Source organism: Epinephelus moara, chromosome 9, assembly GCF_006386435.1.
Source record: "Epinephelus moara isolate mb chromosome 9, YSFRI_EMoa_1.0, whole genome shotgun sequence".
NCBI lineage: Eukaryota > Metazoa > Chordata > Actinopteri > Perciformes > Serranidae > Epinephelus > Epinephelus moara.
In genome coordinates, this window is record NC_065514.1 from 22,569,660 (window position 1) to 22,584,635 (window position 14,976).

The 14,976-nt window shown below is 41.0% G+C and overlaps 1 protein-coding gene across 2 annotated transcripts in view; it reads left to right on the forward strand.

Moving 5' to 3' along the window:
- Positions 1-14,976, forward strand: part of pappaa (pregnancy-associated plasma protein A, pappalysin 1a) — a 119,052-nt gene that overhangs the window by 24,867 nt on the left and 79,209 nt on the right. For both annotated transcript variants that reach the window (XM_050053577.1, XM_050053578.1), the window contains exon 7: positions 4,970-5,471. In XM_050053577.1, the coding sequence (XP_049909534.1) occupies positions 4,970-5,471 (502 nt within the window). The remainder of the gene's footprint in view (positions 1-4,969; positions 5,472-14,976) is intronic.

The window sequence follows — 14,976 nt, forward strand, 5'->3', positions numbered from 1 at the left end:
ACAGCAGTGTGCATGAATGGAAGTGAAAGGTCCAGGATGTGTATGTTCGCCAACATATGTGTGTGGGAATGTCTGTGTGCGTAGCTCTATGTGAATACACATTCCTGTTATTTTGTATGTATGCATGGAACTGCGCTTACAAAATAACACTCTTCACATTTGCAATACATGGAATGTACAAAATGTTTGCTTGTGTGTAAATATGTATGGATTTACTCAATAAGCCTTAACAGCAAGCATATGTGTGTCAGGGTTTGTCTGCCACGCTTTGCAATCCGAACATGGTTAACTAACTGATATGAACAAAATATGTGTAATTGTTACATAATGTGTGACATACATCATAAAGTCAGATTTTTTTTAGTAAATCTCATGTAATACATATTGCCATCATGTAGCCACATTCTCTCAGAATGCACTTTAAACCATTTGGCTCATCCATTAGTTTCAACAATCATAACCACATTATTTTATTGTGTACTTCCTGGTAGCAGTAGAACTGTTCTTACCCGTCTCATTAATCATCTAATTCCTTTGGATATGCGACAAAGTACCCCTGATTTTGAACAGATAAATTTGTGACAGAGATCCCCTTTACACTTTTGATTGAGATGCGTCTCGTATCCAGATTGTATCTAGATATTATTCAACCTTAATACAGTTACACCCACTATTAATATGTGAGATCCGATTGAGATTTGATCGCTCTGTCCAGCTCAAAAAACCCAAACGGTTGTAGCCATCGGCCAAACCTTTGATTACCCATTGCTTAATAAACAGCACAGTTATGATATGATTTGCTGTGTTTCATTGGTATACTTTCATTGGACCAATTTGAAAGTAGACACTGGTCTTGTTTTGACTCTGGTCCATGAAGAATGCCCTGCAGCTCCAGCGAAGCTTGGGGCCCATATTCCAACCATCGAGGGAAAGCCGTGTCTACCTGTTTTGGAACAATCGCGTGCAATTATGTATATCCGCCCACTTAGTTGGTTGTATGTGGATTGAAAATGGAACTGCAATTGCACTTGTGGTCAATGTGGTCACAATCCGTCCCTGACCACCTGTGGAGATGGTTTGGCCGATCAGATCACAATCCATTGTCAGTGACTTTTGGGTGCATTTATACCTGTACCTCCATGTGGTCAAGCACCATCCGATTGCAAACTGATCACCCAAAATGCATTTAAATGCAAAGTGTAAAGGGGGTCGGAGAATCAGACGTGTTGATGTGATCTCTATGTTTAACGTATCACTCATTCTGATCCATTGCTATTTCACACCATGAGGCTACACTAAAGCCCAACACTTGATCAAAGAAAAAGATTGTTGTGCCTTTACCTCCCAAGATCAACACTGGCCATGCTTGAGAAAGCTACCTTCAAAGCTCCCTTCAAAAAGCGACTCAGTTTCACCTCGCTAGGGGTTGACATAATGCACCATGTAAACCACAGTCAACAATTGTTCGTAATCATTTGGTTTGTTCTGGTACACTTGTCATTAAAAAGCAAGATAATATTCAAGGATACTTTTATCTTCAAATTTATATTCTTGCAGTTTGATACCATCCACTTCTGGTCCTTACCTTTCTACTCAATGATTTCCCATGGCTCCTTTCATCAGTTTGTCACAGCACCATATGGTAGCTCCTCTTTTTATTTAATCAGGCCAAAGAATCTGTAGTGATGTGTACCTAAAAGTAGCACCTGTATCAACTGCTCCATGTGTAAAAAAAAGAGAAAAGAAATACCAGCTGCCAACAGCTATGACGGATTAACCTCTGAAATACCCTGAATGCAACGTGATGTGACATTGATTCCCAGGCTGTAGAGTGTCTGTTGCCTTCATAAAGTGTGTCTGTGAAGTGTCTCTCTGTTTGTGTGTGTGTCAGGGCAAAAGGGTTGGAGGGGGTTGATGTCTGCCTTTGGAGTGAGGAAGTGTGTAACAGTGTGTGACAGTGAGTCATCGATAGTGAGAGCCAGAGCCAGACACTTCTTAGAAAGCATAAAGCGTGCATGCCCGGACATATCCCTGTCTGTTTATTCATCCGGCTCTCTGGACTTTTTGTGGATCAGTATGATTCTCCAGAGCAGAGGGATTATGGCTGGATAGTGGGCAGGCACCAGCATCTATCCTGGAGTTATACTCTGCCGACTAGTCATTTTTCTGTAAGTTGTATCGAACATTGATCATCCTTGTTTCAGAAGAGCACACTATCAGTAACTTTTCTTACTGTGCATGAAAAAGGTTAATCTTGAATGGCTAGCACAGTTGCTGGTTTTAGAATTCCCAGATGTCTGATGTTGATTGGATAATTGTTGATTGGGGGCTGAATTAAAAAGTGGCAGAAAGGTAACCCCAGCCAACCCCATTGCCAACCAATATGTTAACCCTTAAAGGAAAAAAAAACTTTCAAGGATAAAAATAAAGCTACATGTTCGATATTGGGGCTGTATGAAATAATGAATCCCCCTCATGCAAATACCTCCACACGCTCAGTCCTGGTAGATTACTTTGTAACATGAGTGCTATGTTTCTACTTTACCTGGCAATCATTGCAATGAATGATAAATGATTGTCACTGTAGTTACTTTCCAGAGTTTTAAGATTTTGTCTTGTAGTACTGCCTTTAAACCTAACCTTCAAACTAGAGGTCTTTACAGGCCCTCCAGAACGCTATGGGGCCCAAGTTCTGGCCCAGGACCAGAAAGGGTTCAGGTCAACTTTTTATTATGGTCAGTTGATCTGGATCGGCTCCTATTCGATCCAAGAATTCCCATGCTTTAACTGAAGTAGCCCACCTGATTTCTGTTTAATCTTTTCACTGGCATCTGAAACAACATGATCCCAGACAAGGCAGCACCTTACATTTTTTTAAACACAGGACTGTTTTTGGTTTGAATGCCCACTTAGAGACTCTCAGGTGAGCGTCCCCAGTTTTATGGTGTGATTAAAGCTGCATTGATTGATTTCTTGCGTCTGTGGGGGAGAAAAGTATTATAAAGGCTGATAAATACACAGCTCCCATCATATCCCAAGTCACAAAGAACAGTCCTGGGTTGTGCATGAATTGGCCATAGTAAGGTCTCTGGCCCAGTAAGACTTGCTATACAAAACCCCTGCCATCTTTTCTGAGATAATTATCAGAATATAAAACTTTTGAATGAGAAAAATCTTTCTTACAAGCTTTGTAATTTACTTATTTTTCTCTCCCATGTCTACGCATTAATGCGTAACAGTCAGGGGACATGGAGGCTCACCAGACACCTGATTATCCGCAATTCAGTTGTAGTCATTGTACTCTGAAAACAGCACTGAGCTTCCTTTCCATGAAGGATACCAAAACTGATTCCCAAAATTCTAATGTGGTGTACTTATGTCCATTTCGTCACATTTGCCCAGACCTTAACCTATGTTCATGACACACTGGACAGCTTTGAGATAACAGCGATAATGTTTTTTGCTGAACCTAGCACCAGTTACTCTACTGCAGTGATGTCTGATGTATTTCACTAATTTTTTCTTAGAATGGGTGTTTTTGTTGCCAGACTAATACCCAGATGGGATCAGGTAATCAACAGTGAATGAATGGCTCATATTCAAAACTTAGGTCTGGATGGTTTCGTCACCTTGGGGCCACCTCTCCCTGTATATAGGGAATTATAGGTCAAACACTTTCGAGATTTTTTTTGGGCAGCTGTGTGCTGCTGTGAATTTTAGAAGACGGAGACACTGATATGGAATTACATATTTATCTTTTCATTGTGAATTTTGATGACATGTTGAAGGCATCTACAACTAAGCATATAAATATAAATCATTGTGGTTTCGAAGTTGGATTTAAACCCTTAGCTTGCACAGATCGTTCTGCTAATCACAGATATATCTTTGCATCTTTAAAATACAGTTTATGTTGCCTCAGGTTACACAGTGGATGACACTCCTATTCTGTCTCCTCTTAAATCTCAAACCACATTAGCAACAGTGCCAGAGCAGGAGTAGGGCCCATCATAACAGCTGACATTACAAAATATTTTCAGTGGCTGCAGCTCCTTTCCTTGCAAACTCAATGAAAATGTACCCAGAAAGCTAGGACTACATAAGCCGAGCAAAGCCAAGCTCTTGGAGTATCTTAGTTCATTCTCTCCCAACCTCCCCCCGTCTTTCTCCCTCCCTCTCTTTCTCTTTCTCTTTCTCTGTCTCTCTGTCTCTCTTTCTCTTTTTCTTTAATTCACCTCCACTCTGGCCACACACACACTTACAGTACAATAATAAATGTGTTGAGATAATGTGGCTTGGAAACCATATTCAGTCCTCACTTGATTAAACACTGGAATTTTGCACGGTGCCCAGAAATGAGGTTAGCAAATGGCTTCGTTGGTTGCCAGCTTGGAAATGCACAAAAGGAAATCGAGGGAGAACATAGTGTCTGCTGCTTGCTGGCTTCTAAAAGTGCTTGATGAATGTTAATGTACGTCACTTGGGATAATGCGAGTTAGCTGTGTGTGGACTCCAAATATGGCTGGAGTGTGACTGTTAGAGGTTGTAATGACTGTGTTGAAGTGAGAACCCTGCGCAGGCCCCTCTCAGAAGGTACACACCTCAGCTCTGCCTCTCCTCTGCAGATGGACTCACAATGAACTCTCAGTTTCACCTCTACCTTGATGTTGCAAGAAGCGTTGATACACTAAAAAGATCAGTGATGCAAATTCTTGATCTGTCAGCACTCAAAAAAAATACCTATTAGCTTTAGAATTTAGGAAAAAATGACTAATTTACCTGTTCAGATGATTTTTTTTGCATCCTTTGAGTAAATTCAAGGACCTGGAACTTAAAATATTTGCGTTCATCCCAACACGTCTTTATATAATTTCACAATCCTAACATAGGAATTCGTCAGGCAACTTTTTGGTTATTGTGTCTGATTTATGTTTAATGTCATTTTGTTGTATCTGTCTTGAATTCACAGGCCCTCCAGATGTGGAGCAGGCCTGTGAGCCAAGCGTGCGCACCTGGAGCCCAAATGCAGGGAATGAGCAAGGTGTTGTCGGCCTGTCGGAGTGCCCTCTCCAGGGCTGCATGCTTCAGCTAGAGTTCGCCTACCCACTTATACCAGACTCCCTGACTGTGTGGGTCACCTTCTTCAGCCCCGAGGAAACGGCACTTCCAGCTATCCATAACATCTTGCTACTGACTGTCAGCGGTAACAACATTTCATTGGGCCCCAGCAATGTCTTCTGTGACACCCCACTGACGCTGAAGCTGGACATAGAGGAAGAGGTGTATGGGGTACAGTTTTTTACCATGGAGCAGCACCTAGAGATTGATGCCACCCTCTTGGCATCCAAGGCAGACTGCATACTTTGTAGGCACTGCCAGCCACTACGCTACCGCCTATTGCGCCAACCACCCTTCACCCATGCACCACATGGTCTGATGTTGAATGAACCTACCCGCCGATATACAGACAGGTGAGTGACCGGGTAGGTGAATATTTTTGTATGACTGACTGTTTCAGCATCATGCGTAAAACTCAATATGTCCTCCCTGACATTCCTGAGTTGGTAAATCTTTAAATAACAATACATTGGACATGCTTTAGATTGAAACAATTGATTTCAATCAAAGCTTTGTCTTTTATAAGTTGAGAGTTGCTGAGTGATTACCATTGAGCTTCCTGCTTCAGTGTGATGTAATGAGGGGTTTTTGGACATGCCAGTAAGAAGGTGTTTATTTATCTATGGAAATGATCCACAAAAATATGTTCTTAGGATGCCAGATATCCTTTTCAACCCCCCTAGGAGCACTAGCAAGCCACCACCGCTTCTGGAGTTTCAAATCTACTGCCCAACATTTGTTTCCTAAGTCACAGGTCAGTCGTTGCCCACATTTGTTTTTTCCCATGTTCCATGAAGCAAGGGCAAACAGATGGCTTGTTAAAGGTATTATCTGCACACTGTGGTGAGAGTTTAGTGCTTTGCTTTCATGGAATGTGCTGACTCGATAAAGATTGTGCTATACATGGCACCGCTGCGTGTTGTGCCATCTCACTATCGTGCTGTCAGCGTGGTTCACATGAGAAGGAAAGTGCTTGATAAGAGGCGAAAGGGTGAGTATGCATGTTATGCAAGATGGAATGATGATACCTAAGTTCCACAAAGTGTCCGTACACAACTTCCTGGTTGAATGGCTGCGTCTGTGGAAGGCTGTCTGCAGTAGGGATGTATTTTATTTGGGGGTTTTGGCACACTTGAGTGATTATTGATGTACTGTAGGTAGTTTCACTGCTGTGGTGTATTTCACTAGCTGCGGTCGCATTCCAGTGGTAGTGGTCAGTGGCACTGGCTGACTATTTTCTGTTGTGAGAGCATATGGGATCTTGTCTCTGTTAAATGGTCAGATAAGTTTTATAGCAAGTTAGTATGTGTGTTCCAGTCTTTTTCTTTTGGAATTTATTTCAAAGCATTTACCTAAAAACTGTTTTGAACAAAACACAAAAACTCAAATTCTTAAAAACATAACAAGAAGAAAAAAAAAACATTGAGAGAAAGAACACTAAAGAGATAGTTTGCTTTTTTCTTACTTTTGCACATGGATATTAACCTTTATATCACTATGCTCTGGGTTCTGCTTTCAAATCATGACGCTACTCAAACCAAGTAAGTAAAATGCAGTGGGGTTTCACTTCATAGTACCAATACAGCATTCTTCAACAAACAAAAATTGTAGGATTATATGATGTGAGTTTGGTGGCTAAGATAACGACCCATCACCCTCACTGTCGACAACAAACATAGCCTTTGACATGGTGGAGTAAAGAGCAAAGTTCACTCAGATGTTTTGGCATGCCACAAATCCAATGTGAAGTGCTCTGTTTGATCGCCTTGGTGCAGCTGCTAAAATGCTTTTGTTGACCACACAGTAAGCTACTTCTTCTTGCAACATGTTTCCATTGGGTTGGCTAGAGTGATGGAGGTCCTGGTTGAGGAGGCTGATTGACCTCCCGCTGTCAGGCCACTGGCCTTCACTTGAGCTGGGGTAAACTGAGCAAGAGGACAACTGACATCTTGGCTGCATCCATGGGTGGTAGTTAGTTTGGAATGGCTGAGGGCTTGGAGGTCAGGGTGACAGAGTAAATTATGTTTGGGAGAAAGAAGGGTCAAGTGAAGAGGAGACGCGGAGGTGGAAGGCTGGACCAGTTGGGGGTAAATCATTGGGGGCCAATAGGTGATGGAGGAGAACATTAGGGGGTCGAGAAAGTATGAAGAGAGGGTTGGAGGATTGGGTTAATGTGACCCCATCCCTCTGAGGTTCCCCAGCCCATCGGTTAATCCTCTTCCTGATGTGGGCTTCAGAGCTGTCATTCAGTCAAAGCCTATCTCGGAGCTGATGTGAAGAGACCTCCCAGCCAAAACAGAGAGAGGGCAACTCCCCCAGCATCACTACTACCCCACACCCCCTCTGTAATCTGACTCTACCCTGGTTCTGCACAACTCTTCGACATTATACCCCCCATCCATCCTTAAGTTACTCAGCTGCTGAATAAAAGTCAGTCTACCTCATGTCTCATCTTAAAACAGAGATGCTGGATTGGCTTATATATATGCTTTTTTGAGCTACACACATTTTGGCTAATTGTGAAAAATAGAGCTACACTCTGGCAGTCATCATTGTGAGAATCCTCTACATGTATCAAAAAGGTACCAGTATACTCTGACACAGCTCTAAACCTACAATTTACGTAACTTTCCGAAACTGACAATCTGACATTCACATCCATTTCACACTATGATAGGCCAGGTGTGTGACAGTGGTTGTTTCAATTTATTTTTTCATGCTTTACACAACTATTTCTGTTACTTTTAGTGTATAAAAATCAGTGCAAGACTATGAATGCCCTCCAGGAGAGACTATCTGAAAATTGGTGGCCATTCGCAATAGTTATAAACACTTTTGCCTACCGACGTGGCTGGACGCCGTTCAAGTTTATTTTTTTTTTCAAGTTTTTTTTTTTTAGCAAACTGCAGCCTTAAAGAAATACTTATCCCCCCCAAATAACAATTTGCATATCAATCACGTTATGTTGAATTTGTGAAGTTGCGAAAAGTTTTTGTTGCATGCTTCTGATGAACGAAGAATCCAAAAACACAGACAGTTCTTGATGAATTGAAGCTTTAGGTGGCCACCTTTACCACTAGCAATACAATATCAAAACATCAGTTTCCAAACTCTCACACAACTCGTGCAGTGTAATCCAAGTCACAATTATCCTATTGCATGCTCAGTACTTCCCAAACAGACAGCCCTTTTCGTAGAGGAACTCAGTGGAAAGAGAAGCTTAATAAATACTCTCTTCAAAACCAGACTACTTTGACAAAAACTGTAATTTTACCTCACTGGACTCTGGAGCTGCTGGTCTACTGCTGCCTTGATCAGATAATATGTGTGTGATCTTGGTGTTTTAAGAGTTAGTTCAGCGGTAGACCAACAGTTCCTGTGTTCAGCGAGGTAAAATTACTGCTTTTGTCAATGTGAGAGAGTATTTATTGAGTTTCACTTTTCATTCAGTTCCCCTGTGGAGAGGGCTGCCTGTACTGTGCATACATCTGGATAAATGAGTGGGTTTGCAAGTTTGTTAGTATGGATGTTCAAGAGGAAGGTTGAATTTCTTGGGCATAGGCTGCACTGATGATTACTGTGTCTTTTTCATGTAAAGATAACAGTTAAAATCAGTAACTGCAATTTAGCAATTTAGCAGACTTATCAGCAGTCTAATGCGATATTAACACTCTTTACCTTTCTAGTATTTGTGCACATTTGCATGCATCTGTGTCTTTTAAAGTACCTCTTTTAGGTCTTAACTTGCAGCATTAGTTTGTTAGACATACCATAGGGTGTAAAATTAATAGCAGTTAAACCTCAAATTCATGTCAGCTGCCACACTGACAAAAGGAGCATTGCCCTGTTTGTTGTTCTTGCAGGCTCAATCTAAGATATTTTCTCAACTTCCTTAAATTTATCTGCTTTTCTCATCTGGGATCTCTCAGCCAAGAACAACAAGCAGCTACAGAACGGAAACACATCCATATGCATGCTCACACATAAGCCTAGTGCACACACCAGTGGAGACAGGAACACACACACAGATGAACACAGACACACAGCAACACTCTTCTTGCTCTCAGTAGCAGGCACATACATTAGCACATGCTTCCATGTGTAATCACCTGGTGCTATCAAAACACCTTTGAAAAGGCATATTCCAGTACCTTGTACCTGACTTTGAACATGAGCCAAGATAAAACCTCTATTCCTACAGAGGTCTTGAGAAGAACGTCTGGATGCACAAAGACGGACCAATGATGAATGAATCTTAACACGTGAACCCTTGTCTGCGACTGGTGTAAAGTCCTTTGTAGTATGAGTTGCATCTCCCATCAGTTACATATCATATCTAATCAGTTACAGATGAAAGTGTGGTTTTATGAAGTCTGGATGGTTGCCAGAAGTCATGTCTATCTCAGGATATTGTTGATTAAACACACACATGTACCAAATGAATGTACCACATCAAGTGAGACCTAGAGATGATGCTGGTCGTAAACGTTTTCACCAATGTTCTGTTCATTAATGTCCCCTGCCACTCTAAATGTTGTTCTTATTTATATCCCACTCACCAAGTTCTGAGGGATGGAGAATTTATGGAAGTGTGTTACATCTGCACCACTTGTTCTGTTTCATTCTTCCCTGCTGCCAACCGCAGCGCCTAACACAGCATGGCTATTAGCAGTGAGGTCAGGAGGAATCAAGCATGCACCTAATTGGGAACAGGTTGAAAGCTACATTTAAAGCGTTGTTTTCACGCTATGAGGAGTTGCACTCTTGACCCTCCAGAACCAAAGGTGCATTATAACATCCAGGTAACATATGTTGCTTAGCAGCGTACTTTAGTCCAGCAAACAAGGTTAAAACACTCTGGTGAAGTAAATCATGGATATGTCCTTGGATCTGTATGCATCTGAAATAACCCCTACAGTCTGTTTAGAAACACTTTGTTCTCAACTCCAACAAACAAAAAGACCATCAAACTGATAGTGGTCAACTGCTTACCATATGAATCATAAGGGCTGCCACTGGGCAAAGTAGTTCTTATTTTTTAATTCACTAAGATGGCATCTGATCTTCCATAGTCTTTATACCAGAGCCAAACATTTTATCTTGGACCGCAAAGGAAGGCCACAGTGCCCTCATGTGTGACAGGACAGAGGAGTCCAGATTATGGCCTGCAGGTGCTTTGATGGGATGAGGGAGCTGCCAATGTGGCCCAAGCAGGTAGTGATTCATGCCAAAGCTCTGTTTCCACCAAAAACTTTAGGTATAGTACCCTTAGAACCCATACATACAGAGTTGTACCTAAACCCTAGATCTGTTTTGCATTTCTGCCACAGACAGTATTCTTAAATGTAGGCAGAGTTGTTACTGGATGGTAATAGCAGCATCATTGCTCCATCTAGGTCTCGCTGTATTATCTCATCCCTAACGATGCAGAAGAATGTCTGCGCCTCATTAATTGTCCATGGAATGGGGTCTTGCACCAACATTTTCAAAATAGAGAAAGAACAGGCTGGAGTGTTAAGAGTCTCTGTCGCAATCTATGGGATATTTTTTTTTTATAAAAAAGGTTTGTTCATCAAGACCTTGTAGAGCAAGAGTGAAGATAATCTCTTGAGAAATCAATGGACTGTAGTGTTTCTGGCTCCACCTTTTAGTATCGGATCAGTGTGCACCTCAACAAAGGAGTAACAAAAAAACAGGACCAAATGGAAAGGTTCTGTTGGTACCATCTACAACTTTTGACAATGGAAAAGCAAAAATAACCATTCTAATGTGTAACAAACTGAACTGAACTGAACTGGTCTGCTCGGGGAATTGAGGCTTGCTTAATTGAGAGTGGTCTGTTTGGATCTAGACCTAAAACTTTAGCTTTAGCTTTTTACAGGAGACAGATGTGGGTCTGGTTCAAAAAGTGTTTGCAGTGGATCACTATTGACACTGTTGACTGGTTTGCAGTTCTTAGCCGAGCTATACTTGCTAAAGTAATTCACTGTTGACTGTGGTAGCAAACCACAGCATGTGGTCTGAGAGACCTTAGTTGTGTGCTCAGTCAACTACCTTGACCTTTTGTGGCGGTACACCGTCACCACACTACTTCTGCCTTTGAGATTATCTAAATTCCCAGGACTTCTCAGGAGGATGTAAAAATGCAAACAATGCTGTCGTTTTCAGGCGTCTTTGGTCTCCAAATCTCCAATAACTGGCAACAGCATGAATTACTAAGCATCAGCTAATTCAATCTATCGGGAGAGCACCGTCTTGATTCTAAATACCCGTGGGAGGATCGATGGAATAAACCTCAGCATAATGAGGAATAGATGACTGTTACCTCATTATATTTTCCACATAAGCCCCCTGCCCTATATATATAACTCTAGGCCCTATTTTAGACATCTCCATTTACTCCTCCCTTTTCCTTACCTCTCCTTCTGATTTTTTTCTCTGTGTGTTTTCTTGTTCTCCTCTCCGTTTACTTCCCACACAGCCGGATCTAGCCACTTGTCTCTTTGTTCTTGCTTGTTCTTGCGTGACCATGTCTCTCAGTGTGGCCTGATCAAGCGGTGCAATTACTTTTCTGTGCATTGGATTACCTACAGTATGATAGCCAGAATTTCTCATTATCCACAAAAAGGAAATTTGTGTGCTGCCTTCCTGCAAAGCTATATCTGTTTCTCTCTTCTTTCCGCCTATTCTGTGTGTTTGCTCTCCTCAAAGATAAAGTCTCCCACAGCTCGACTTTTCCAGGGGCTAAACTAATTCAATTAGAGGGGGCATGTTTGAGTGTAGCCTGGAGTTACACCAGCATGAGCCAACATCGCAGAACAGGACATACTGAAGTATAAAAGAGAGTCTGTCGGGTCAAACATTCTGTGTTGATAGTAATAAAGCCAACATAAATATCTCATCCTAGGCACGAATTTTGCTGTGGGGAAATTCATTTTGTTACATGATCTTCAGGTCCATCAGCTTTTATAATTGAGGCGGCACAGCTAACTTGAACTTAGTCTACTTTCGTCTGCCGGGAATGTGATGAACAAACACAGGAGGAATGGCGAAATGAAGATGAGGGGGGAAAACAAAAGCCAAGGATCATAGTCAGAAATGTCATGACGAAAATGTTCTTTCCTATTGTAAATCTTTTGTTTGTGTTTGTTCATTTTCTTTATTTTCTTTCTTTATTTATTTTTTTACATTTTTACATCACTGAGTACATATGTGCACAAGCAACACCTTTTATGCAATGCAATGTATTGGTCTGTATGTGTATGTGTACATGGGCATGCAGAGTACCTGCTTCTTTCATTAAACGTGTCTTTTAGAACATTTGACTGCACTTATATTCTAAGAGCACTCGGAGAGCGCAGACATCTGCCAAAGCCAATAGTTTGTCTATGATACGCAAATCTGCAAGTGCAACCACTATATGTCTGGATATAGTTCCCAAACTGCTAGAATCATGTCAAACAAGTTCTCCATGTATGAAGTTTGAGCAACTACATGTGTAGGCTACCCCAGAGGATTACAGGTTGGCCCATCTACATCCTTTCACCAAGCTCGATGAAAATCAGGCCAATAGTTTTTCCGTAATCTTGCTGACAAACAGACAAATAAACAAACCAAACCGACAACAGGACCTCCTTGTCGGAGGTAATAAATGGTAAATGCCTCTCATTCACCCACACTTGGGGTTCACTGTCTTGCCCAAGGACACTTGTGGACAGGAGGAGCCAGGGATCAAACCACCAACGCTGTGATTAGTGGAGTTAAATGTTAAACAGAATGGTTTGACTTAGAGCTCATAAAAAGTTACAGCCTCCCTGCACATCACTCACACACTTTCGTGGTTTGATTGCTGACTTTATCTCTGGCCTTGGGTGAAACCTTTGTGGCAATGTTTGCTGCTCGGGCTGCATTGCTGTCACACTGGGGATTATTTGGCAGCAGTGGAAATAGTGGTTCATGCCTGTGTGATGTTGTTTAAGTTTAAAGGCCATACAGTTGGCTGGCAGTGTGTTACTAAGAACAAAGGTATTGCGCGTATGTGTGCCAGCATGTATTTGTATTTGTCTGAGTTGCTTTGTGTAATGGGCATATGAATCCATATATGCCCTGGTGCTCATGTGAGCTGTACAGTATCCATACATGCTTGTCACTGCATGTGCAACATTGCAGAGGGCATTCCAAAATTAGGCCTATACTACTTGATGGTCCACATGAAATGATCTATAAGCTAACCTATTGGTCCTCATTTACTGATGTTGCTCTCCAACCATATTCCTAATTTTTACCATGCACTTACCCAATACTAGCCATAATTGTACAATCATGCATTCCTATCCCTTTATGCATTGAATAACATAGAGAACACAGTCACTCTTTTTCTTTATAGTGTATTTTACTTTTAAAATGTACATTTTTCTGTCTGATTTTGCTTGAACTTAATGCTAAGTAATTATTTGTTTATGTAGTATTTAGAATGGTCCATCAAACTGTATTTTCCAGGATGAGCACGTCATGTCCTTGAACATATCACTGTAATAAACAGCACAACCATGTTTTTTATCTATTTCAATTTTCAATTAACAAGTCTGTTATAGGCAAGGGAGCCAAGTGGATCTGTATTAGTCATCTAACATAGTCATCGCATGCCATTCAGACTAAACAAAATTACAGTGACACAACAAATGGAAACTATGTTGTGTGCAGGACAACCTTCAGACAACAGTCAATGCATATAGAATTCACAAAAAACATGGGAAGTAACATTTATTGTTAGTATCAGTGAATGTCTGAGTCTGAATTAGAATGTAAGGAAATAATGTCTTAACCTTGGTCATCTATCTTATACACAGACACACACCCCCACACACAGATATTCTTGTATTCCTATCCTTGTGAGGACCCTCACTGACAGAATGCGTTCCCAAGTCCCTTACCCTGACCTTAACCATCACAACTAAATGCCTAAACTTAACCCTTACCCTTACCCCAATTCTAACCTGAACCCTAAAACTAAGCTTTAACCCTCAAGCAGGCCTTTAAAAAAACTGAGGACCGGCCAAAATGTCCTCACTTTGCAAAAATGTCCCTACTCTGTTGCTAAAATAAGTTTTCTGGTCCTCACTGTGTGCATGTACAAGTACACACACACGCACACAAAAGGTAAGGTCAAAAACTCTGAAAGCCAAAAAAGAAAACCATAAAGGAGAAACCAAGACCATAAGCGACAAATCAAAACTACAAATGAGAAACCAAAACTATAAGCAAAAGGGGAAAAAAGTCAAGACGGAAAGAAAACTGTAAACAACAGCTGCAAATGAGAGTGCTGATGCGAAAATCAGTTATACTGTTTTTTTTTTCTCAAATTGCTTTAAATAGTCAGACTAGATAAATAAATACACAACCTCTCAAATTATTTGCTTGCCTTTACATGTTTATCTTCAAACTTCTGTTCTTAGCTTCGTTTCCAGTTAAGAAAGTCAGATGAAACAAAGTGTTTTCATAAAACAGGCGACTGGCATCAGTTTTTTTTTTGACGAGTCTGACGTGACCCATGATGTGTGTCATTTATTTGATCACTGGCTCACAGGCACCAGTGAGCAGATCCTACAGAAATGATTAGACTCGATGGCAACATGTAAAGGCAAACAAAAGTTCAGAGAGAAAAAGCAAGAGTAAAATAATAAAACAAGACGGCTAATGTCATGACAGCACCCTCACTTTGCACTTGTGTTGTTTTTTTACTTACAGTTTTCTTTCCTCGAGTTTTGTTTTGTTGCTTTGCTTACGGTTTCTCATTTACAGCTTTGATTTTTTTTTTTCGTTTATGGTTTTAGTTTTCTCATTTATGTTTTTTTCCTT